This window comes from Stenella coeruleoalba (assembly GCF_951394435.1).
Source record: "Stenella coeruleoalba genome assembly, chromosome: X".
Taxonomy (NCBI): Eukaryota; Metazoa; Chordata; class Mammalia; order Artiodactyla; family Delphinidae; genus Stenella; species Stenella coeruleoalba.
Window position 1 is genome coordinate 49,505,409 of NC_137152.1, and position 25,483 is coordinate 49,530,891.

Consider the following 25,483-nt stretch of genomic DNA (forward strand, 5'->3'; position numbering starts at 1 on the left):
ATCTTTTCTAGGCAAAAAGGTGACAAAGAAAGGTTTCTCTTTGACTTTCAACTGCTGTTTGGTGCCCAGTGAGGGCAGGCAGGTAAATGAGTCAGAAGCCTGCTGAATAGCAACAGGAAGACCTGGGTCTTCCAGCTGTCAGGGAGGTTCTGAGCAGATTCCCCTGATGCTGGCTGGGCTTTATGGCCAACAATGCCTCTTCTGGGGCCTGATGCTTCCTAGTGAGCTGGCCTCACACTACATTCCAATGAGGGGAGTGAAAATGGTTTGAGTCAGAAAAAAAGGCAAAAAAGGGGCAGTGGACCCAGATCCTGCTCTGTTATGATCCCACCTTTTCCGGAGCCCCCAGAATAAAGGAAGAAGCACACAATCCCTCATCTCACAAACACCAAAACAGTTGCCTGTTTATTGTTTTTCAAAACAAAAAACAAAATGAAACAAAGCAAAACAAAATAAAACATATTCAAAATCCTACTGTGATTTTGAATCCTACTGTGACTTTGAAAGCTGAGCTGATATGGCTGATGCAGGCTGTCTCCCAGCTTGTTTTATGGAGCATTAGGTGCACTGGCAGAGTGGGGGAGAGTGGGCTATTGCCCCAGTAGCACTGGATGAACACCTGCACCAGGGCTGGCATCAGAAGAGCTGTAGGCCACTTTTGAGCCCATGCAGCTGGCCCTGGCTCCAGAGAAGGCCGTCCAAGTTGCCACTGTCATTGCTGCCGTTGCTGCAGTTGCCACTGCCAATGCTGCAGCTCAGGCCCAGGGTGCTGCAAAGAGAGGGGAGAGGGGAGGTCAGTCAGGGAAGGAGGCAGCTTTAGGCTCTAGAGGGGCTAAGGGTGCTTGATGTGTGTGTCTATGGGAAGGGCCCACCCTCTTGCCTGGCTTTACAAAGAGACTGGAACACATCTGAGAAACCACTTCAAGATGGGCCCCAGGGGTGGCTCTGCCCTGCCCTCAGTTGAGGGAGGAGGGAGAAAAGGAGTGGAATTTTTCAAATGAAACTTTATATAGAACCCCAGTACATAAACCAGATTAAAGCAGAGCTAATTGGGTTGAGGTAGGAAAGGAAGACCCGTACCACCCTACCCCCAGGAAGGCATTAAAAGTGGCTGCCTTAATAGGCTTTCTTCTAAGGCCCTAGATCTTGGGGGCCCAGAGGACCCTGGGCTGGATCCCTCCCACCCCAACAGCAGGTTAAGGGGCCCAAGGCCAGGCTTAGGCTGCAGGGCTAGGCCCAGCTCCCATCTCAGGATTGCAGAACTGACCTAGGGAGAAGACTGCCCTCCTCTTCCCTGGCCCTGCTCGGAACACTCTTGCTTCCCCTGCTTCCTGCAGGTCAAAAGTTCTTCCAGGTAGATGAGGGTGACAGCTGAGAGCAAAGCCATCATCTTTCCTCTCAGGGAGATCCACGGTTACACTAATGCAGCTGAAAAAACCCTTAGAGATGATCTAGCCCCATCCCCTCCCATCACTCACCATCTCACAGACAAGGGAACTGAGGCTCAGAGATGAAAAAGGACTTGCTCAAGGCCACACAGCCAAGTCGGGGTGGAGCTGAGACAAGGAGCAGGGGCAGGCACGCTGGCTCCAGCTGAGGAAGTCTCCCTACTACAGGGGGTGTGGGACTGGGCCTCCTTCTGGATAAAACAGCTCTACCTGCCCACAATTCACCCTTGATACCTTGATGTTCATCAAGACAGCCCTACCCAAGGGAGAGGAGGTCTCTCTCTCAGACATGTGGGCCCCACTCGCAACTACAGACAACCTGGCTTCCCCCACTGCCTCCTCTTCTCTCCAAGAGGCCTGCTGCCCCGGCTTACAGCAGAGAGTCCATGACACTGCCTTGGCCCTGGCCTGTTGCTGGGGTCCCTGGGTTCCATAGCCCTCTCTCTGAATGTCTAGAGGAAGAAGGGCTCATCTCCCATGAAGTGGGCAGGCAGCACAGGGACAGACTGTTTCAGGGGCCCACAGAGGTCTCTCTCTGGTACTCACAGGATTGTCCCAGTCACAATGGCCCCACATTCTGGAATGTACAGGCCCTCTGGACGGGCTCCTCTGTGTTACCAGCAGAGCCCCTCAGCAAGGGCTGCTTGGTTCCTGCCTTCCTGATGACCCAAGGGCTCCTACGCCTGTGATCCAGAGGTGAGTTTCGAGGGACAGCATGGACCCCTGCATAGGCCTTGCTACCAAGATGCCTGGACAGTGCAGGGAGGCCTACTGATTACTCTGTGCACCTTTGGACAAATCTCTTCCCCTTTCTGGGCCTCAGTTTTCTCCTCAGGAACATGAAGAAGTTAATTAGAGCACCCGTTCTTGACTTTTTAGGAGTGGTGGATCCTTTAGAGAATCTGTTGAAAGCTATGGACCTCTCCCTTCCCAATAAACACACACACACACACACACACACACACACACACACACACACACACATAAACACACACACACATGCATGCATGCACAAACCAGATGCAATCTGAGAGGGATGCCAAGCCAGTTCTGTGTGGCTGCCTCACTGGTCCCCCACACTAGGGGCTGGGACTCCTGGCAAGGGCCCAGCCAGGGACTGGAGCTTATATTTCACTCATTTTGGCCCTGACTGGGGACAGTTACCTCCCCCAACCACCCCACTCTATGTTCTTCCCTTCCTCCCTCCCTCCTGTGGGAGGCAGAGAAAGGGGTGAGAAATCCTGCTGCCATGGGCACTCACCCAGTCTTGCATGTTGGGGGTTCCAGCCGCTGGTCTAGCACAGGCTGGTCCAAAAGATACATGGTGTCATAATTCTCCAGCATAAGCTCTGATGGGTCTTCAGTCTGACCTGGCATTCGGCCTAAGGGGAAAGTGTCCCATCGTACATCTTCTGTGGAGCAAAGTGAGGAGGCAAGAGAGGGCTGATGAGCTAGTTCTCATATGGGTGCACAAGCCCACCTACTCTGTCCATCCACCCACCTTACTTAGCCTGCTCAGCACAGGCTGTGTATCTTCATCCTCACTCCTCTCTGCATCATTTCTCATCATTTCTCCTCTCCACCTTAGCATTCCCTGTCCCTTCCATACTCCCCCATACACTCTTCATGGTCCTCCTATGTGTTCACATGCAGCACCCCCACCACAGCCACCCCCAACCCCCGCATACCATGCACACAACTATCACAACTGTAGACATTTTTGTTCCTCTCCACTCTTCTTCTCCTACTTCCCCAAACATGTCCCTACACAGATACAGATGACACCTTCTTCAGACCTGGCTGTATCACTGCCTCAATCGCTCACCCCCACCCCTATTTTCACACACGCATATATATATATCCTGGAGAGTCTGGATGCCCCTGAATTCCCACCACACCTCCTCCCCAAACTGAAAGATACCTCTGCATATCTGAATGACCTAGATATCCTACACATCTATGCACAACCACCCCTCCCCCTCCCAACATGTTTGAGTGCCACATCATTTCTTAGTAGCCTTGCCTTGAGAGATATACATACAGGCCCACATACCACCTCAGGGGGAACACTCTCTCAGCAGTTATCATGCTCTCCCTGCCCCCTGCAAGGTCTTGTTGCCCCAGATGTGCACACAAAGAACATCCCTTCTCTAGGAAAGGACTGTCTCATTGCATATCCCACCCCCTATAGGTGCCTCAATATACATACATAAGCACACTGACCAAACCCTCCACTCAACAAATGTTTCCAGTTTTACTCCCTGCCTCTCATACTTCTCCTGCACAGGCACACAAACCAGAAATTTTAACATCCCTGCATCTCCACATATGTGTATACACATACAGAGGAAGTAACAACAAGGGGGAGAGGGAAAGATTTCAATGCCCTAGGCCTTTCCACATTCACAACCCCTCCCCGCCCCTGCCATACTCCACTTCGGAATGGACCATGTCAGGCACTCCCCACCCACTCTGTCCTATCACTTAAGTACCCTCCACACAGTATTATATTAAATCCCTTCCCCATCCTTACACTAGTGCATCCAGTGTTTTCAAGCGAAGCCTTCACTGGTGAGCTCCTCCAAGTAGATCCAGTTTCTGGCCTCCTGCATCTCCCTGGTACCCAAAGAATTCTCCCTGTCATTATGCCCCTGGCATTCTGGAAAGTATCAACCCTGGACTAGAGTTTTATGTTACCCAAAGAACTCCCGCAGGAAGGGCTGTACCTCTGCTTGCCCATCTCCCCATCCCTGGCTCTCTTACACGAAGGAAGTTGTGACTCTTAACACCCTGCATTGCCCTATGTATACAAAGACACCTTTGTACACAGGGACCATTCCCCCATGTCTGTCACTGACCTGACCATCCTCCCTACTCCCAACCCTGTCTACATCACTGCCCTTGGCTCTCTAGCCTGATACCTTTGTACATGTCCCCTCAGTGATAGCACAGACCACACAGGCCATCTCAACATGGCTGTTTCACTGCCTGTTTTCAGGCCTTTCCATATCCCCCCACCTCTTATTGTTTCCACTTCTCTCCCTCATACAGATGCCTCCTGGTCCTCATAGGTCTTAGCAACCCTGCCTCCTCTTCCAAAAACATATATGACCATGTGTGCATGTATGCACAGATGCACATACAGCCCACTTCACACTTTCTCTTTTCACAACCCCTACTCTCTCTCTCTCTCTCACACACACACACACACACACACACACACACACACACACACACACAAAATTCTGCCTGAGTCACTGCCCCTCCCTTTGAATATTTACAAACACAGCCCTCCTTGCTCTAAGAGATTTCTCTGTTGCTGTGCCTTGGTTTGTCCAGCACATGCAAGCAATACCCATTCACACACACACACACACACACACACACACACACACACACACACAAATATGTTCCCCCATCTGTAGCACTCAGGGCCTTTATGTCCCAGCCCTTCCACACACACGTCCATAAGGGCAAAGACTTCACTTTCCCCCTAAGCTCTTTCACTGCTTCCCCTTTCTCTCCCTATTGTTCCCCACCAAGCCTACCCCACAGCATACCCAGTCCCAGCCCCAGGCTCCATCACATGGGCTGTGCCCCATGTCTACCCCTGCCTCCAGCGTGTACACATACACACATGCCCATGTGCACACATCAGACTGTTCATTCCTGCGGAGTCCCCCTGCCTTAAGGTTCCTGCTCCCCAACCCAAATGAGGGCATTCAAAAAACCACCCTCAGGAGCTGACTCATGTTCCTCCACCTACCATTCAACCCCCTGCTCCCTCCTGGCTTTGTCTCACTAACTTGCATACTCACCAAAAAACTGCACTGCTCCTTATTCTCCCCCTTCTGATCTCATTTCCACTTCCACTGACTGAATACCCTTGGGTTCCTTCTTTCTCATACACACAGCAAAATCCTGTCCTATCACCAACCAGCCTCCACGTGTCCATACACATTCACATATACACAGAAAGCACTATTCTTTGGCTCCTTGCCCTGATCACTGCACATGAAAAACACACGCAGAATCATACACATATCAACCACCTAACTCTAGCTTTCTGTGTTTTGCTGCCCAGTGCCCACACCCACACCAACCTCTCTGAATATGCTCTCTGCATGAGGCAGCTGGCAGCATGACAGTGCTAAGGTCCCTGGCGCTCACATGCTCCATCTTAAGGGGGAGGGAAACCAGCTGTCATCCACACACCAGGCTGTCTCCCAGGCTTGCCTCATGCTGGCTACCTCCTGCTACTTTCCATCCTTTCTCTAGGGTGAAGGGAAGCCTCAAGAGCCAGCCAGAGAGGGAAGATAGATGTGGGGAGAAAGTGGATATCAGGCTTCTTACCTGAGCTAACTTGCCATGTAGAGCCCTCTAAAGCTCCTCTTTTCTGGGCCAGGAGCCTGGCATTCTCAGCAGTGGGGGACTCTTCCTCCATAGAGAAAGGCCCCACTTCCATCCTGTCTTCCTCCTCCTCATCTTCGCCGTCGTCGTCATCATCGTCGTCGTCATCATCGTCGTCGTCGTCGTCGTCATCATCATCACCTTCCTCCTCCTCCTCCCACTTCTGGTCATCATTTTCCTCTTCCTCCTCCTCTCCCTCCTCCTCTTCCATCTGGTCTTCCAAGGCCTCTTGCTTCTTCTTCTCATCTTCCTTGGCATCATTAAGGCTGCCCTGTTCCTCCTGTTGCTGGGCTTCTCCTTCAGGTCCAGAGCTCGAGCCAGCTGGTTTGAGGCTCCAGTACAGGCTGTCCAGTGTGTATGGAGACTTCCCAATGGGGGAAGCCTCTGAGCCCTCCTGCACCAGGTTGTTTTCTCCACTCTGGGTATAAATGGAACAGATGCGCAGCAGCTTCTCCTGCTCCTCGTCTGGCAGGACCTGCCCCATGGCTTTGAAGATGCTGAGCAGAGGGATGGAGTAAGAAAGATTCAAAATCTCAAGTCATTTTATATCCCAAAACTCCAGTTTCAATTTGGTCTCTGAGCTTCCAGACCTGCCTCTGAAAGGCAGTGCAGTAGAGCAGACAAAACACAGATACAGTAGGGCCATGGACCCTGAACGAGCTCCGTAATTCATCTCTGTGGCTCACTTCCACTCTCAGTAAAATGAGGACAATAATGGCACCTAACTTAGAGGGTTGTTGAAAGGAGTAAATAAGATAGCTCACACAGAATGCCTGGCACAGTGCCTGGCACATAGTAAGCAATCAATAAATGAGAGCTATTAATCTGTACTGAAATGCTATGTAAATACACAAACTAGCCAACAGGCCTGCAGGGCTGGACATGAGAATAGATCCCTCTCTTTAGCCGAGCAATGTATCCTGAGCTCTAAAGATATGCCTGGAAGTGTGCTGTGCTCCTTCTGCATGGAACACAAAGTGTGATCCCTTTTGGGAGACAACTACAGCCCAGCCTGGAATGGAGGAAAAGAAAAAAAAAAAGCAGCAGCTGACAAGACAAAGCAGAATGTGGGCGGGAGGCCAGATGAGCAATGCAGACCTGGGCACTACAGGAGCTGGGGGGAGGCAGAGAGCACAAGGAGGGCAGGAGAGATCAAGGGAAGGCTTTGTGCAGAGACAAGAGCGAGCACACCGGGCTGTGTGCATGCGGTGAGAGTAGCCTGGCTCGAGCGGAAGGGCTGTGCTGAGCAGCTGTGGGAGCAAGAGAAGCCTGCAAAGGTTAAGTGTGTGTGTGTTGGGTGGAGGGGGTCATCTGACGTGTGCTCAAGCACAGGTGAAGGCTGCATTTCTGAAGATCACCATGGTGACCATGTGGAGGATGGCCTGGGTGGGGCAGCCTGGAGTCAGGGAGAGTCGGTGAGGGCTGACCTAGGGCACTGGCAGCAGCGATGGGAGGGAGAGAAGCTATGAAGGACAGACAGAGAGCAGGGCTTGGTGATCAGATGGTAGGGGGGAAGGCAGAGGGGAGTTAAAGATGACAACATCGTGCATACAAAGGACGGCGCTAACAGCAAAACCACCAACAAACACAGAGCGGTTGGGAAGGAGAGCTCCTGGGGAGGAAGAGGGTGAGTACCCCTTGCAGAGCCTCACATAGAACTGGGCACCCAGCAGGCACCTGGTCACCGCTGGAGGCATGGTAGGATGGACAGATGGATAGTTTCCTTCTAAGTGTATTGAGTTTGAATTGTGGGTTGTTCACAGAAGGAAGGGCCATGTGCTCAGCGGGCTGTTTTCTCTCTGGGCCCCATAGGCAGACCAGACACATAGGTGTGGTTGCTGGTCACTGGCTGCTGGGGGTAGGGCTGGGAGCTAGTGACTCCACTGGGAGACCCTCTCTGCAGGGCTAATTTCACATTCCAAGATGGCACTGGCTCAAACTGACTTGATATTGGCTGGCTGGGGGAAGCTCTCAAAAAGCTTCCAGCCTTACTACTAAGAGGAAAAGCCAGAGAGAAACTCTCTTCCCTCTCACTGTGGTCCATTTGTAGGATTAATAATAAATATTCCCAGGCACTTTATATTGGCAAGATGCCATATTACCACTGTTTATTATTATTACACACCCACTCTCTCAAGCTGTCTTGTCTGACCACTGAGGTGCAGGGGTGATATGAATCTTAAAATCCATCTCCTTCCTCGGGTTTGCCTGGTCACAGCTAGGGACTGAGAAGGTCACAGGTCAGGCTGGTGGAAAGAAGGTGGACTTTGGACTCATAAGCCCTGGGCCCAAATCCCTGTCCCACCACCAACAAATTGCATGACTTTTGGATAAGTCACTTCACACTATTCAGAACCTTGGTGTCTTTCTTATCTGTCAAATAAAAGTATATAATATCTCCACCTCCAAAGACTGCTGTGTCAAGTTAAATGAAAATGCTTCTACAAACACAGCACCATGTCCGACACTTAATTGCCAGTGGTATCTTTTATTTTTCCTGTGGGGAAAAGAAAAGTCATGTTCTGTATGTGCAATCTAATGGAACACTGTAGAAAAAGCACAGGAGTAAGGACAGTATATCTGGAATCTGGTTTCTGGCCCCAGCTCTGACTTGCAGACTTGTTACTGACTTGCAGCCTAATACCTGGGGAAATCCCATTTCCCAATCTGTGTAACAGGATGATTAGGACTAGATTCACCGATTATCTGCGAAAGGCAGGATCTGTGCACAAGAAATCGTACCCAAGTGAGCCGCTGTTACTGCTGGCATGTGTCGCATCCCGCTGGTATGCTTGGGTTGGGAGAAGATCTCTGTGGTCCAGACTTCTCCAAGACCAGCAGCTTCCACTCTGTAGGCACTTAGGATTGGAAAGTACCTTGAAGGCCACTTATCCAACCTTTCCATGCTGCTCTTTTCATTCCCTCCCCCCATTACATACATATGCCATATTCCTTCAGAATTTTGAAATTTCCTTTATTCTTTCTCTTGCTGGAATTGCTCAAATGCCTCTAGGATTTTTTGGTTCTCCTCCCAGTTTCCCACCCATCCATATCACTTCCAGTCTAGAGCATACACATCTGGAGATTTGGCTGTTTGGTTCAGTCTCATCTCCTGGAGGTCTTGAACTGGCTGTCTTTTGTCAACAAGGCTACTTTTTTCTCTTATAAGTTACTTATAAGATACAACTGTGCCCCAAATGTCATTAGGGTTCAAGAAAGACTTTCTGACTCCATGGGAAAGATCAGGGGACTAAGACGGTCTTAGCATCCAGACTCCCACTTCATTTATTCCTCAAGCCTGGACTCAGCTCCCACCAAAGACAGCACTGCTGGCAATGAGACAGCAGAGTACAGTTCAGTTCAGCATTTACTGAGGTTTATTTGGGGCCTGGACTTGCATGGCGTGCTGGGGCACAGATGGCTAATGCAGAACCCTTGTCCTTGAAAAGCTTAGTCTGATAGAGGGAAGGAGACACTAGGGGAAATAGACACGAATCTCAGATTTGAGAAGTACTTGAGAGAATCAACATGACACAGTAGATAGTGCTGCCACCAAGTGAGATAGGGAGCAGAGGAAGAAGTTCACTTTGGGGCTGGGGTGGGGAGTAAGATGACCCATGCTCTTTTGGTCACAGTAAGGTGACTGGAGGCCATCTAAGGGGAGATATCTGGCATGCGGTCAAATACAGGAGGTTTAATCTTAGGGGAAAGGCCTGAGCTAGATAAAGAGATTTGAGCTTTGGCACTTTACTGGAACTAGTAAAAAAGCACAGGCATTTGAAGGAGGGAGTGGTAAACAGCATCAATGCGGCAGACAGGCAATGGACAAGGGCCCACTGGATTTGGTAATTAGGTCAAAGCAGCTCTGGGGATGAATGCCAAATTGCAGCAGCTTGAGGAGTAAGAAGGTAGTGAGGAAATTGAGACTGCTGAGTATAGACTACTCTTTTGAGATGTTTTGATAGGAAAGGAAGGAGTGATAAGCTAGTGATAACCCAACAGAGGGATGCAGGGTCAAAGGAGATTTTGCTTGTGTTGTTGTTGTTGTTGTTTGGTTTAAAGATAAGAAAAACTCAGGCACTGTTCACAGGTTGAAGAGTAAGAGCCAGTAGAGCAAAGGAGAGGCTGGGGTGAGGCCCCAGTGATGCTAGCAGAGAGCACAAGTGGAGGGAAGGCTTTGAGGTTGGGCAAGGCCACCTCATACTGAGACTGGCGACAACGTTGAGTGTAGCCGAAGATCAGTTCATGAGGGCTGGACCTCAGGTCAAGGGGGCCCTGCTGGAGGCCTCCATGTGCTTGAGGAAGCTAGGGTGAAATGGGAGGGGGGGATGGGGCTTGAGATGAGTGGTAAGGTTTTCAGAACAGTCAGGAAACAGGAGAGAAAGTGGGCAGAAAACAAGTAAAAGTTCAGACAAGCAGAACTGAGGCCTGGCTTGAGATTAAAAATCATACCTCTGCAGTGGCAGCAATCTGCAGGGCTATGTGGTTTTCTCCAGCAGAGCTCAGCTACCTGGGCTGAGGAGTGGGAGAAGCAGAGTGGGGAGGATCACTCCTAGCTTGGGGGTTTGCAAGTCAGACACACCAAGGGATGGGCAGAGCTGAGGATGCTGATGATGAGTGGTTGAAGTGATCAACCACAGATAGGATTGAGGGGAAGCAAAATTGAGGCGGGTAAGAAATGGAGGGATGGAGGTCTGGAGGCAGGCAAAGAGCAGATGTTGTGGGATACGAGGGTGAGAACTGGTAGGACAACAGGTGGTGGTCACCGAGTGGGATGCTGGGATGTAAGCTTTCAGAGGTGGAATAGCTCTGAGTGATGGAAGTGGGTTGCTGAGTGTAGTGGAGAATGAAGGTCACTGGAGGTGAGGAGCTGCAGTGTCAGATGGGTCACTCAAATGAAACAGATATCATTCCAGAAAGCAGGAAGAGAATTGGGTGCTAAAGCCTTCCATGAGTATGAGGGAAGTGGCTCAGGGTCAGGAAATGACAGAAAAAAAGTGAGACAACCACAGGTATTTACAGGAACCAGCACAATATTCAGTTTGACCACAGCGCCCAGAGTAGACTGGGTAAAGGGGAATCACAGGAGGTATGGTTGTCATGATAGGTTGGGGCAGAATCAGAAAGATCTTTGAATGTCAGGCTAAGAAGCCTAGACCTCATTAGGAAGGCAGTAAGGAGCCACTGAAGGTAGTTAAGCACCTATGAGAGGTATATTTTGGGAAGATAATAGAGACAGCACTGGGCGTAAAGTCAGAAGAATGGGTTCAATAATAAACAGCAGCTACCATTTATTGTGCACTTACTCTGTACAGGCCACTGTGCTAACCACTCTAGGGGGGTTGCCTTGTCCATTTTCATACTGGACTCAGTTCAGCCATGTCTTAAGCTCTGTGATCTTAGGCAAGAATACCCTACCCTCTCTGGGACTCAATTCTCTCATCTGTTAGTAGGACGGCGACAGGACTAGATGTCCTTGCAAGGGCTCGTCCAACTGTGCCATTCTAGGGCTGTGTGGCCCTGAGGCCTGCAGGGTCTCACCCTCTTACCGAATGGAATTCAAGAGACTTACAGCTGAAGGAGTTGGGGGCTGGCCCAGCAAGGTGAACCCAAGCAGGACTCAACCACCTGGGGCCAGTCAAGGGAGGCAGAGCAGTTGAATAGCCTCCAGTTCTTCCTCGCTTCCCACTGGCTTGCAGAAAACCGGCGGGCGTTCCGTCCTGAGAGAGAAGAGAGGGCCTGAGGAGAAGGAACTAGAAATCCCCCCCACCCAATCTTGCACCTTGAAAAGCTTGGCTCTGCCCATCCCTGTCTCCCCAGACTCCGACTCCCCATTCTATACCTCCCAATTGCTCAAAGTATTCAGGACCCTTTGCCCCAGTCCAGTTTACTTGGTTCTGAGAAGAAAAATGTGAAGGGAGATTTGTCCACTGCTGCTGTGGGGCCCTCTTGGGCAGACCTAAACCTTTCACAAGGGATGTGTCCTCCTGGTGCTATTCAGTCGAGAGCTGAGCACAGTGGCAGATGCTCTTGCCTGGGCTGCATTAGGCCCTGGGGCTAGGGCTAGTCTCCCTCACCAGTTTTGGTGTTAGCCACGATCAGTTCAATGGTCCATCTGAGGATGTAGGTGGGCCGGATCCCAGTGTCCCCCAGGGCTGGCAGCTCAGAGAGCATCCTTTCCAGCAGGGCCTGTGTGAAGGTCTGGGAGTGGAGGCCCCTGAGCAGGGGCTGCCAGAATTGAGAGAACGGCCTTGGCACCAGGACGTCATTCAAGTCCACGTTTTCTGGTTTGTGAGAAACACCCATTGACAGGAAAAGGGGAGGCAGAGAGGGAGAGAGAAGGAAGGAGGGAGGGAAGAAGGCGAGAAAGGGAAAGAGGGAGAGAGAGAAGGAAGAGAGGAAGAGGAGGAGAGAGAGGGAGAAGAAGAGGGGGCCCCACCAACAATAACAGAGTTGCCACCGCAGAACAGGAGGAAAGAGGAAAGTAGAAGAGCGGGGAGAGAAACCAGTTAGTATCTGGTAAACAACAACTGACTCAAAATAGAATATAAAAGAAAAAGAGTTCTGGTTCTAGCTTCGGCTTTGTCAATAACTCACTGTGTGACTTTGGGTCAGTACTTTCCCCTCTCTGGACCTCAGTCTGCCCATCTGTAACATGAGGATGTTGGACTAGATGACCTCACAAGGCCCTTCCAGTTCTGCTGTTCTAGCTCTCTACCAAGTGGCTAGATCACAATTAACATAGCACAATAATGGCATTAAGACCCCCACCCCCACCCCAGCCCACCCCAGCCCACCTCACCCCACCCAATTCCAGGCCACCTAAGGATAGCCCAATAACTACTTATCAGTGGGGCTACATGTTCTGCTCAGCCAAGAGGGCTTCCAGTAGCTATGGAACAGCAGTAAACAGCCCTTACCTCCCAGTCCAGGGCCACCCAGCCCACCCCTGGTGTTCTTGCCCAGGATACACAGTACCCTAAGGCTGCATCGAGCCTCCAGGACCCTACCTTCATAGTCTAACTGCAAAGCCGCCAACTGTTCAAATGTGGGGATGAGAAAGCCGTCATCCAGAAAAGCATCTAGCAGAGCCTCCCTGGAGCAAGAGGACACTAAATTAAGTAAAATGAAACAGGCAGAAGACCCTCTTCTACTCCCCTACCCACTCCCAAGGCAGCTAATGCCTTTGACTCAAATGGCCAAACCAGCATGGGGGAAAAGGCAGGCAGATGACAGTTGGTTCTCAGGCCTCAGCCTCCCTGAGTCAGGGGCTGAGCCAAAGACTGGGATCTGTGGGTTTTGAACAAGCATTTACCTAGCACAGGCAAATCTAAGGCCCATAACAAGGGCAGTAGTGGCTTAACAAGTCTGAAAGCACAGATGAAGAAAAGTCCCAGGCCCACAAAGGAGTTAAATGCCTGAGGTTATAGGGTCAAGGGCTTTTAGACTTTAGTTCCTGCTTAGTCTTTGTTTCCCTTGACAGTCCTCCAGTCTCCTACCGCTTCCCTTCTCCCTGGTTACCCTCTTTCAGATCTTACAAGCAGAAACTTTGGGGACTCAATTGCTGGGCCAAATATTATATTATCCTCATTCCTAAGGACCCCAAGAACCCAGAACTAAGATACAGAGGTTAAAAGTATAAGCTATAGGGGTAATCTCTCATCCCCATCTAGCTTAAACCAAAACCAGCAACATCCAGCTGTCTCCTCCAGAGCTAGCAGTTCCCTAAGAGAGGCTCTCCTAGCTGATTGGGCTGAGGGGGAACAAGAGCTCCCAAGGTGTCTCAATGTCTGGAGGGTTGTCATGCTCAGATCCCTCCCTCTACCAGGCTCAAGGAGGAAAGAGTTGTCCTTCCATCCATCTCCCATCTCCTCAGGTCATTATGCAGGAAGAGCACTTAAAACAGTCAGCCAGTTGCCTGCTCAGCATGACCAGGCAGACGCTACTGTATAGCACAAGGATAGTTTTCCAAGCTACGGAGGGGGCCACCACTCACCCCTTTACTGAAGGGTACAGCTAAGAAGCCTAGGCTGGGCAGACACTGATAAAACACCTTTGGAACTACTGGTATCCTGGGAATAAAGAAGACGCCAGGGACAATCCTAACCTGCACTGCAGGCTCCCCACCCAGGCCCACTCTGCCACATACACCACCTTCCTATACTCTCCGCTCCATCCCAGATTCTTTCCAACCTCTTCCCAAAGCCCTTTCCAGCTGAATGTAGGTAGCAAGCCCCAAAGAGCCAGGGAGGAAAGGAATGGATAGACACTGTCTGCTCTGACTGAACTGAGTACTACTTTGAGGGGAAAATAAGGCTCATGGCCATACTGGGTGGGTCAGTGGGGACTTAGTCTTTGGAGGATCCAGGCCCTGGGAAGGCCCCTCCTCTCTCTCCTCAACCACAATTATCCAGGGGATGTTGATCCTCTCTAATAGCAGTTCAAAAGAGACCAGCAGTGCCTACCATATATCTTTTACCTCAAACTCGGACAAGAGATCGGCAGTGAAAAAGCAAAAGGTTAACGGCTTTTCCTAGTTGCCAAGAGCTCCACATACCACTGGACAAACAGGAACAAAGCTGGCCAGGGGATGGATGACGGTAGACATTCCTGCCTCTGGCCATTTCAGTTACTCAGAGTAGACAAACCCCACCTGGTAGCTGGCAGGGTTTGGGGAAGAGGATCATGTGAAATGCAAGGTCACCCGTGGTGGGTCAAGATTATCCCTGGGATTTCCTACAGCAGAGGTTGGCAAGCTGGGATATGAAAACCAATTTCAGTGAGGCTGCTACGCTCTACCCTAGAGAGTAGGCAGCCCCTGATTACCTAGTTACACACCTGTTCTCCCATGTAATGCCCTTGAGCTCTGCCAGGATGCATTCTACAGGTGGGGACAGGTTATTCCACGCCTTAATGGCCTGAGGTAAATACCTAAATTTCTCCAGCACCTGCCAGCAAAGAGGGTCCCATCAGAAGGCTGGTTCAGCCAGGTAACACCCCCCCATCCCTCCAGGATTCCTTCTCATAGGACCTCTCAGCATGTCCCTTCAGGGGATACGGCAGGGTATGCAGAGGTGAGCCCACAATGTCCCTATTGGTCCTGCAACTAAAAATATCCTGACTCTCAAACTCCAGACTTTCTCTTCTTCCTCCCTCCCCACCCTCCAAATTCCCTTGTTACTGTGGCTGTCAATAACCAGATAATCCAATACATAGATATCCAATGGGGGCATTTGGTTGGAGTTGGGCAGAGACCCTTGGACCAAGGGGTGAAAGGAAGCAATGGGTTATGGAAGAAAGTGAATCAGGAGACTCAGGTTCTTGTCCTGGTTCTATCACTAACTGCATATGTGACATTGGGCCAGTCATTTCACTCATCCATGGCTTCAATTTCTTCATCTGTGAAAAGGAAGGGTTGAGGTGAATGGTTTCTAAGCTTACCTCCCTTCCTGCTAAAACAGCACCCCTCAAGCTCACCTGATCTAGGAAGGTTCCTGGACGCCATCTGCTGATCAGCTGCAGTACCGCAGGTCTAAGCAACCACCTAAACCCTGTTGTTCCCTACCACCCAGTGGGACCGATTATCCACAAACTTCCAGTGATGTGCAGGATCGGCCAACTGGACTCTGCTCCTCTTGTCTCCTTCCTACTTCCCCTCTCTCTCTTTCCAAGAAGAGTTTTGGAAGAGCTTTCCAAGCTTTGCCACTTTTCTTTAAATTTCATTCTCAAGACTTCTCTCAGGTAGCTGGCAAGGGGGAAGAAATGGCTGGGGCAGATGAAAACAGGCCAAGTCAAGGGCACTTTCTTACCTTAAACTGCTCCTCTTCATAGGATACCAGCAGTTCTCGGGCTCTTTCTGAAAACAGAATAGGGAAACAGATAGAGCAGCCAGCCCTGTGCCTTGCTCCTGATGGAATTTTGAGCCCTCTCACCTCATTTCTTGAGTTGTAAATTGGGAACTAGAATTCTTGGCTCTCCTGCCTCATGGAGCTCAAGGAAGATGATTTGTGACAGTAATTTTTTTAAGCTAAGCCTCACCACAACCCCAGAGGAAATACTGAGCCAGGGAAATAACCAGAGTCAACCTAAGTCCGAGTCTTCCAAGCTCATGGGCCCCTTTCTGTATCAAGGACACCTACCATACAACTCTTTATGTCTCACAGCCTTTTGCCAATGTGGATCAACCTCTTTGTTGCCTTCGCTGTCTCCATCAGCCTTAACATCCAGCTCTGCACCTTTCTCCTCATCCTTAGGCTCTGGTTTCTGTTCTGTGATGTCATCAACGACAATGTTCTTATCTTCCTCTTGGTCTTCTTCATCTGTCTCTTCCCTGTCCTCCTCCAACTCCCAGGTCTCTCTTAGGCTGTTCTCCAGTTGGCGGCACCAGTAGGTCTTCTGGAGCCAATCCAGGACAAAGTAACAGCCTAAAGGAGGGGAGGAAGGAAGGCAGCGCCATAGTAACAGCCCAGGCAAGCAGCTCCTAGCAGGCCTCCAGCCTCATCTTGCTAACATTATGGGGAGGCCCCAGGTAAGAGGCTTGGCTCCAAGGAGGCACAAATCTCAAATATCTAGAAGCAGCCCCTCTTGCTCTGGGTTATCCCCGAGTTCTTTGCTTCCTCCCACTCACCAGCACATTTCCTAGAAAAAACCTATACCAGACTTGAAGATGGGATGCCAAAAACGGCACGGGGCTAGCAAGTGGGAGAACAGAGACTCCTTAAAGTTTGTGTCCAAGGCAAATGCCTCACTCACCTCACCCTAGTCTCAGCTCTGACCCCAAGTGAAGACCCTCCTCCCTCTCTCTCCCCCCACAGTGCCACGTAGCCCAGGCCTCTGGGCTAAACTGTGATAGGTATACTCCCTGGGGACTCACCCCTGCGGCAGTCATTTATATGGGGCATTTTCTTGTGGGTCAACTCATGGCGAAGTTCAACAATCCAATCCGGAATGTTCACCTGATTATGGGGGAGGGTGTGAGTGCAGAAATTAGAAAATATTAAAGCAGAAAGGGCCACAGAGATGAACTAACCTGGCTTCTCCCCATTTTACAGATAGAGAAACTGAGCTCCTGAGAGGAGGTTCCATTCTTAGTGGCAGAGCCAAGATTAGGAACCAAGTCTCCTGATTCTCTTTACGCTCTGTGGAAGTGATCTTGAAAATCAGAAGACACTCGCCTCCCCCAACCACCAACTACCCTCCTCCAATGAAGAGATTCCTGTGAATGAGCATTAACAATCACCTTCTTCAGCCTCCCTCTGCCCTTGTCTGTACCAGTTGCTCTCCCAGGGTACCCTTTACTCTCCCCTCTCTTCCTCCCTTCCTCCTTCTCTCCCAGACCTCCTCCAGGAAGCTTCTCTTGATGGCTGAGAACCTGTCTGCCATCTGGGTCTCTACACACCTCCCATACTCACTCAAGGCGGGAATGTCTTGCATTTTCACCCTGCTTGGCTGAGTTTGTCTCCTCCTTCAGACTGTCAACAACCAGAGGGCAGGCACTTTAACTGCCACCTCTTTCCTGTCCCCACTCAGGGGTGCATTGGGGTGCTTCAGCTTCACCTGGGCCACTCCCAGCAAGCTGGGCAGGCCAAGCCCACTGAAGATAGCAGCCATGAGCAAGGGAGCAGGTCTGCTTCTTTCAAGCTAGAAGTTGAGGCTCTGGGGTTCTTGCTGGGCTTGGCTGACAGTGATGGGATGAGCTAGTCTGACTGTATCCATATCACCCCATGCCCCATTAGTGAGTCCTCCTGAGAAGAGAGAATTTAGCAAGTCCACTTTATCATACACACCTCCTGAGCCAGGAACTTGAGAGGGAGCTTGGCAAACTTTGTCTTCCTCTCCGAGATAAGGTTCACAAACCTGAGTTTGGGGGAGAAATAAGTGGCATAGCCCAAGTAACTGTTTTATTCAAACCAGTGGGGCTTTAAAACACCTTGCTGAGTTACTGTCAACTTGCATTTCCACAACCTTTCCAATGACTGTTCTGTCCTGTTCTTATGGTTGGTGTCAACCAGAGCAGGAATGGTTCCATCCAGTCTAACATTTACTGAGACTCTGCCCTGTACTGAAGCCATACAAATGAATAAGACACTGCTCTGGCCTTGAAGAGTTCAGTCTAGGATAAATAATCATGACATAATGTAATATATTATGCTAGAACATAATATGTTATAAATGCTACAACAAAGGACTACATCAAATGATATGGGGAGCACAGCTAAACAATGGAGAAGGTAAGAAGAGCTAGGGAGGACCTCAAGGCAGACAAGGCAAACAGTATGAGCTAAGCAAAGACTCTGACAGATGAGAAAACTCAGAGGCAACCTTTTTCCTGATGTACATGATACAGCTAGAACCACTCTGAGTCGCTTTGTAAATCAGGAACTCCTGGCCCATGTCTCCATTTCCACAACTCAGTAACCTTTCAGTGTTCGTGGAGAGAATGGAAAAAAGGTGTAGGTAGGGGTAGGATTAGAAAATCCACATTAAATCATGGGCAAGGGCATTGAACCATGTAGAAAAGTTCCTCTGGGTGAAAGAGTAAAAGGGGGAAAGTAAATCAAACTGTCAAGGCTGGAAGAGACCCATAGAGACCACTTGGTCTGAACCACCCCCACCCAACATTCCAAAGAGAGGGAAAGAAAAACGGAAGAGAGAAGGCTCTCAGGAAAAAAGAGGAATGTGTGTTAACAGGGGGTACCAAAAGCTGTCACATTAAGCAATCATAAGGTGACCCATACACAGGGACACACAAGGCTTTTTGCTTCAGGTAGAACCCAAAGCCAAACTTTGCTTATCATGTGCTAAGCCCACGCCCCCCCCCCCCAAAAAAACCACCCCCCCACACCCCTACCCATGTAGGTCTTACCTGACCAATGCCATGCCATAGAGCAGTCTAAGTTCATCAGTGCCCAAGCCACCAGTTACATCCATGAGCTTACAGCGTACCAGGTCTGCAGTAGAAGCCACTGCCAGGGGGAGTTCGTTGCCTAACCTAAAGGGCCACAGTCCAGCACCATCATAAAGGTCCTTTACACAGGCCCACCCTCCATCTCAGAACCTAGGTTGTAGGTTATTGCAATTATATACTGGCTCAAGAGTGTGTGGATAGACACAAATCAAGAAGCTGGGAAGAGGGAGGGTAATGTCCCTGGGATCCAATAGTACACAGGACATGAGAGGCTGGTTTAGGACATACAAAGGATATCTAACTGCTACACAGCCAATCAACAATTAAGTGTGGACACACTCCTTTCTTTCACCGTGAAACCCTCAACTCTTTCACCCAGAGAAGACCTTATTCTTGGAGGCATTAGCCCCTTGTCTGCTCCCAACTAAATCTTACCAACTGGACTGAAGCGCTCCATTCAAACATGCTTTTGCAGGCAAGCTCCCCCCACCCCCTTTCTATTTCGAATCAGAAATCCACCCTAGAGTGCTACTCCTTAAGACAAGGCTGGCTCAGCCACAGCGGTGCCCTCTCATCGGCACCCACCCCAAGATGAGAGAAGGTAAGGATCAAAGCTCACAGACTTGACAAAAGGGCTGTTGAGGCACACCCCGTTTCTTTCCGCAAAAGGGATTAGTGCACGAGCTTGGCTGCGACCTTCCCCCGGGCACTTGGGAGACAAGCAATGCCCAAACTACGCGTAGCGGGGGGCCATTAGGCATTTAGGAGAAAACTGGGTAATAAGGCCTTATGGAAATTCTACAAAGGAAGAGGTGAAGTGCCACCAGCACGCAGGCAGGAGGGCTAAGCCTGCCGCCTTACCTGCTCCTCCACACGGTGATGCGGTTCAGCGCGTACCGCTGCAATTTATGGTCGTCAGAGAACAGATACACTGTCACCTGATCCCACTCGGCCCTACTGAGCCAGGCGACCACGATGCGCTGGGCCCAGAGTGGCGGCGACCCTTTCTCTTTGACGCACTTCCCGCACCACGCACTCCACACGCGATCCATCCCCCGGGGACTCAGGCCTGGCTCAATCCCGGATTACCACCAGACACCGGGCTCGTTGCCAGGCTTTGGGCCGCCGCACTCCGCACAGCCTCCAGCTCAACGTGCTACCCTCACTCCAAACCGCCGCCGCAACAGCAACCAATGGGAGAGTGTGACCCCGACGCAAGCCCGCCTCCCACCGTTAGCGCGGCAAATCGAAACGCGAGAGCTAGAGGCTGACCAAACCACAAGTTGCGGGAACGGCCTCTCCGACCGGAAGTGTTCTTTCCTCAAAGCAACCGTACCAGCTGCAAGCATTCAGCCTCAAGGTTCCGCTAATTTCCTGGTTGCTAACGGAATTCTGTCCCAGACCCGGAGGGACACTTCTGGGCTGCAGGAGGAATTTTAGTTTGCGCTCCCTGGCGGGCCGGGGAGGGATTGTGGGCGTCCAGTGTACTGGAAAAACGCTTAATGTTTTCATTGCCATGAATCAATACCTGATCCAGTAAAACACTATGGACTCTCAAGCAAGACTGCAGAACAAATATCTAGTACCTAAATATCTAAAGTTGGGTTAAAAAAACTCTGCTGGGTTTCACATCTGTACAGTGAGGAGCTTAGACTGGGTGATCTCTAGGTTCTTTTCCATAGCTGAAAATTGTAGGATTTTACTCTGCCAGCATTCCACTGCTATGTTGGTTTCAACATCCACAAAGGTATACTTAGTTTTTCTGCACAATTTCTTGGGATTCTGGAGTTCTGGAGGGGAAAGCAATATTATGAAACCCTTCTGATTTTATGGGTTGGCTAAAATATGTTCAAGACTCTGTCCCAATCTTTCTCACAGAAGTTATTTTCCAATCTAACACATGAGAGAGAACTGTTGCTAACACTCTAACAGCATTGCTGGGAGTAACTCTTTTGCACTTTACATCAATAAATTCCAATCCATTCTCTATATGTGCTTCTTTCTCCAGCCATCTTCTCCTAAGATCTAGTCTGCCCATGGTTCTTGAATGATAGTTACTCTGTCCTGAGTAGCCATGCCAAACAGTAGGCGAGATGTCTTCCAGAAACCAGATACCCTCTCCATGCTCAGGCTCTTAGCTGTGTGCAGGCAAAGACAGGGAGATGGCTTATATGACCCCTTAAGATTCAATCCAGTCAGAGAAGTTGCCAGGTCTGCAGGAATCATTCATGAACATTTTGGTTTAGAGGTTATTTTTGGATAGTACTTTTCAGGTAAAGGGCCCTATCCTTCCCCATTCCTTCCCTATGAATTTGAGGGTCTCCCTATTCCATGTGTTCCAAGAAAACTTGACAAAGCACATAACAAGAGTACCATGTCTAATATGTGGCAAATGAGGCCTGACACCTATTGAGAATTAGGAATTACTGGATCAAGTCTGTTAAGTAGTGATAGCTTTGAGGAGGCCCTGCATTAATTTCCTGTGGATGCTATAACAAATTTCCACAAACTTGGTGGCTTAAAACAACAGAAATTATCTCACAGTTCTGGAAGTCAGAAGTCTAAAATCAGTACAGTTTGGCTGAAATCAAGGTGCTGGCAGGGCCAGAGTCCTGCTGGCTATTCTAGGGGGAAATCCATTCCTTGTCTTTTCCAGCTTCTGGAGGCTACTGGCATTCCTTGGCTTATAGCCACATCACTTCAATCTTCAAAACCAGCATCTTCAAATGTCTCTCTGCTTTGTCTTCACTTCACCTTTTCTTGGTGTGTGTAAGATCTCCCTCTGCGTCCCTCTACTACATGTGATTGTATTTAGGGCCCATCTGGATAATGCAGGGTAATATCCCCATTTTAAGAACTTTAATTTAATTATATCTGCAATTAAATTTATTTTTAAAATTAATTTTACTGTATAAAATAGCATTCTTTTATTTATTTATTTTACCATATAAAGTAATGTTCACAGGTACCAGGGGTTAGGATGTGGATGTTCTGCCAGTGGGGGGGGGGGGGGGGCGTTGCAATTCAGCCTACCACAGGCACTATGGAATCTATCCTAGCACATGCTCAAGAATCCTAGGAATCCCTAGACATTTGATGCTGCAGGACACCTCTAGATGTGCCAGTGGGCTTGAATTAAATGAGCACTCTCCAAGTCTAAGGCATTGCTTGTAAAATCTTAAAGTGGATCAAATTTGTCTTCAAGCTACTGCTTCCCCTTATATGTTTCAGCATTTCCCTCCCTCTACCCACCCCCAATTTGTGCATCCCATTCACCTAAGGCAGTCCTAAGGCCCCTTCTGAGCACCTGCCTATAAGTAGATGCCCTTCAAATCTCCAGCTCTGATCCTAATCTTTCTCTGGAGCTCCAGACCCATTTAATAATTGCACTCAATATCAACCTGTCCAAAACTAAAATATTTTCCCCATAAGTCTGCCCCCATCCAATAGCCTTCAATCCTAGTAAATGGCAACACTATTCACATAGTCATCCAAAGTTCAGTCTCTGCACTCAGACAACTTGGGCTTGAATTCTAGCTTCACCACCTACTATCTGTAAAAACTTGAGCAAGTTATTTAACTTCTGTATGCCTCATTTTCTTCATTTAAAAATGGAGAAAAAAGAGCACTTACTTCATAGGACTCTTATGTGGGTTAAAAGAGATAAGTGTAGAGCCCTTAGAACTGTGCTCAGCACATTGTAAGTACTTGAAATATTAGCCTATACTGCTTTTAACAGTATCATTGTCCACTATTCCACTTCCTCCCTCACCTCCATGCTGACCTTCCCCACAACTACATAATCTGTCTAGTAAATTCTACTTACTATTTTTTAAATTCAGTCCTCTCCTTGACATCCTCATGGCCATTGCTCTAGTTCAGGCCTTGATCCTCTCTGGATCATGTACTACTTTGCTAACCGATCTCCCTGCCTCCATTCCTTACACAGCAGGGAAGGGGTTCTCATAAACTGGAATCTAATCTTGTCAGAATCGTAAATTCCTGGACTATTTTCCTGAAACAGCAGGCATTAAATGGCTTTTGAAGCATTTTTACAATTTGGCTCTAACCTACCTTATGTCTAGTTACTCCTTGTAGCACATTTAAGTTACAGCTAGTCTCTGAACATGCAAATCTCCTGTAAGCCGCTATGCCTTTATCTCTTACATTAGCACTATCAATAATGTTCTTTCCTCCCTCTTTTTGGCAAAAAATTATTCATCCTTTAAGATTCAACATCCTTTGTCAAATCTAGTTCTCTCATGCAGAGTAAATCTGTCAGGCCTTTCTCACCACAGGTTTCTCACCACACCACTATCCACATCTTTCTATTGGAGGAAGAGAAGGAAAGAAACATTTGCTGAATGCCTACCATGGGCCAGGCCCCATGCTAAGTGCTTGATAACATTAAACTTTACCTGAGCCCTGGGCTCCAAGAAAGCAGCCACAGTTGAAAAACTCCCTCACCCTTTCTTGTTCTAAAAAAGATGCTAATTGTATAGTAACACATTGCCCTGGCATATTCCGAGATCAGACCCTCTCCATACTTCCTCATGACTCCCATAGACTTGTGATGACTCTTTTGTTTACCTATGTCTATAAAACTCTAAATTTACTTTCTTTTCTTTGAGCCTTCTCCCTATGGCTATAACCTGAATAAAATCATCTCCTTAATTGCCCTGTGCATTTTATCTTTCACGTGGTGCTCACAATTCTATGAAGTTGGTTTTATTCTCATCAGTCTACAGATGAGAAAACCAAAGCTCAGCTGCATGGCTTTAAATGGTGCCATTAAGAAAGGAGGGAAATGCAATTCCCTCCCAGGTATATAAGGCTCTGAAGTCCAGGCTTTCCGTAACCTCAGACATAGGCTATGATTTACCTGTTTACAGATCTGCTTCAGACCATGAAAGCTTCAAAAGTGGGGAAATCCAGGGCTTCAATCAGCCTTATCCTTGCTTGCTGAATGAATTCCTGAATAAACCACATCAACTCCTACTAAGGTAGTATTGCAGTTTTTCTCAAACTTTGTTTTTAATCCAGGCCTCTTTTTGATAACTAGGAAAAACAAATTGAAAGGCTAAACTTCTGAGACAAAGGAGAATTTACATTTTAAATGGAGAAGATAGTGCCTTATCCATAGGAATGGAACCTTCTGAGGAATTTCAGGGCAGGTTGTGGGGGGCGGCTAATGTCCCTTCCAAAATCACCAGCCTTCTAAAGCCATAAAGTGGCAGAATTTCCTCAGAGAAGTAGATAACCCATTTGAGAATGGAAGCCACTGTGTCACATTTATTGTTCTATCCAACAATACTCAGAATCAGCTCTGGGAGGTAATAGCCAGAGAACACATCTCAGGTTAACTGCCTGCTTCTATTGTAAGATTCTCTCTAGAATCATAAAAACTTCCCAATGAAGGGGACTCCATAGTTCATCTTATCCAGTGCCCTGAATAAATAGGTTGTATCTCAGTCAAAAGGGAACTTTTATCTGCTTAAGGATTGGTTGTAGACACTAATAATGCTCACATTAGGGAGTTGTTATTTGTGTCTAGCCTCCATCTTTTGTTCTGAAGTAACAGTTACGACTTGGCTTCTTTCAGCTCTCTGCCAAAATTGCGGACAGCCTTATAGATCCAAAGTTCCCACTTAACCCTTAATCTACCTGGACAGGGCTTCTGTTCCAATTCTTAGATTATGTGTTTCTCCTTAATAAAGCTAGATGCTCCTCTACTATTAGCATGAAAGTTTAGATTGGAGCAATGTAAACTGGCTGAGAGAGGGGATCATCCCTTTTAGGGGTCTGTCAGCATTTTTTTAGGCATTAGTTTTCTAATATTTCTGGATCCAGACCTATTGTAAGAGACACATTTCACTTCATGACTCATTTCACACATACACATGTATACCTGAAACAAAATTTCCACAAAACGATTCTCATCCTTACTAGATACAATTCAACTGTAATTTATTTAGTTCATTTTTTGAAAAATGCTGGTCATCACTGCCATGTAAGGGGGTCATGGACATACACCACAACACCTGAGAACCAAAACCTTCTATTCCCAAACTTAGTCTGTACATTGAGAACTGAAACCACACCTTACTGTCTACACTAACACTATTTTTATTCTACTCTTCATTAGCATGACTTTACTTTTCCAGGACTCCCCTCTGCCTCAGCAAATGGTTCATTACAGGAACATCCCGAAAATCCCAACAACTAACTCCCCAATGGAAAACAACAACAGGTTTTGAACTGCCATAAGATTTTTAAATCCCTCATCTCAAAAATCCTTGTCTTGGGCTTCCCTGGTGGCGCAGTGGTTGAGAGTCCGACTGCCGATGCAGGGGACACGGGTTTGGGACACGGTTCGTGCCCCAGTCCGGGAAGATCCCACATGCCGCGGAGCAGCTGGGTCCATGAGCCATGGCCGCTGAGCCTGTGCTCCGCAACGGGAGAGGCCACAACAGTGAGAGGTCTGCGTAACGCAAAAAAAAAAAAAAAAAAAAAAAATCCTTGTCTTGCTGTTTCCACGAATCCTAGATTATTATATTATAATCCTTACCTAATTCTAATCAAATCCCTGCATTGAAAGACCTATGTCAAACTAAACTTCCAATTCTTTAGTTCTAACCTTGCCTTCCCTCCCTCTGAGGCACCTCCACTGAAGCTTTGCAGAATTGGAGTCATCCTTCACCCCTGTAAGCAATAAACT

At 48.6% G+C, this 25,483-nt stretch overlaps 1 protein-coding gene across 6 annotated transcripts; it reads right to left on the reverse strand.

Annotated features, from left to right (window-relative positions):
- Nucleotides 1-377: 377 nt before the first annotated feature.
- Nucleotides 378-25,218, reverse strand: LAS1L (LAS1 like ribosome biogenesis factor). 6 transcript variants are annotated; one of them, XM_079911499.1, is made up of 15 exons: nt 19,627-25,218; nt 18,724-18,849; nt 17,645-17,714; nt 16,732-16,813; nt 15,998-16,282; nt 15,668-15,714; nt 14,697-14,806; nt 12,869-12,954; nt 12,456-12,506; nt 11,936-12,142; nt 11,431-11,578; nt 5,802-6,355; nt 2,710-2,860; nt 1,268-1,371; nt 378-769 (listed from the first exon to the last, which is right to left on the reverse strand). In XM_079911499.1, exons 1-15 carry the CDS (start codon nt 19,815-19,817, stop codon nt 756-758), a joined length of 2,226 nt encoding a protein of 741 aa, XP_079767625.1. In that variant the 5' UTR covers nt 19,818-25,218; the 3' UTR covers nt 378-755. The 6 variants fall into 6 exon arrangements, with proteins under 6 accessions (XP_079767625.1, XP_079767621.1, XP_079767622.1 ...); XM_079911495.1 differs by lacking the exon at nt 1,268-1,371; XM_079911498.1 differs by lacking the exons at nt 378-769; nt 1,268-1,371 and adding an exon at nt 1,417-2,197.
- Between the last annotated feature and the right edge of the window lie 265 nt (nt 25,219-25,483).

Bases quoted from the DNA above. Each gene is read 5' to 3' on its own strand.
- LAS1L (XM_079911498.1), bottom strand. From the start codon at position 19,817: ATGGATCGCGTGTGGAGTGCGTGGTGCGGGAAGTGCGTCAAAGAGAAA. The intron at 18,850-19,626 runs GTAAGGCGGCAG...GTGGCCCTTTAG, and splicing joins ATCACCGTGTGGAGGAGCAG to GTTAGGCAACGAACTCCCCC. The intron at 12,143-12,455 runs GTGAGTTATTGA...CTCACAAACCAG, and splicing joins TACTGACCCAAAGTCACACA to AAAACGTGGACTTGAATGAC.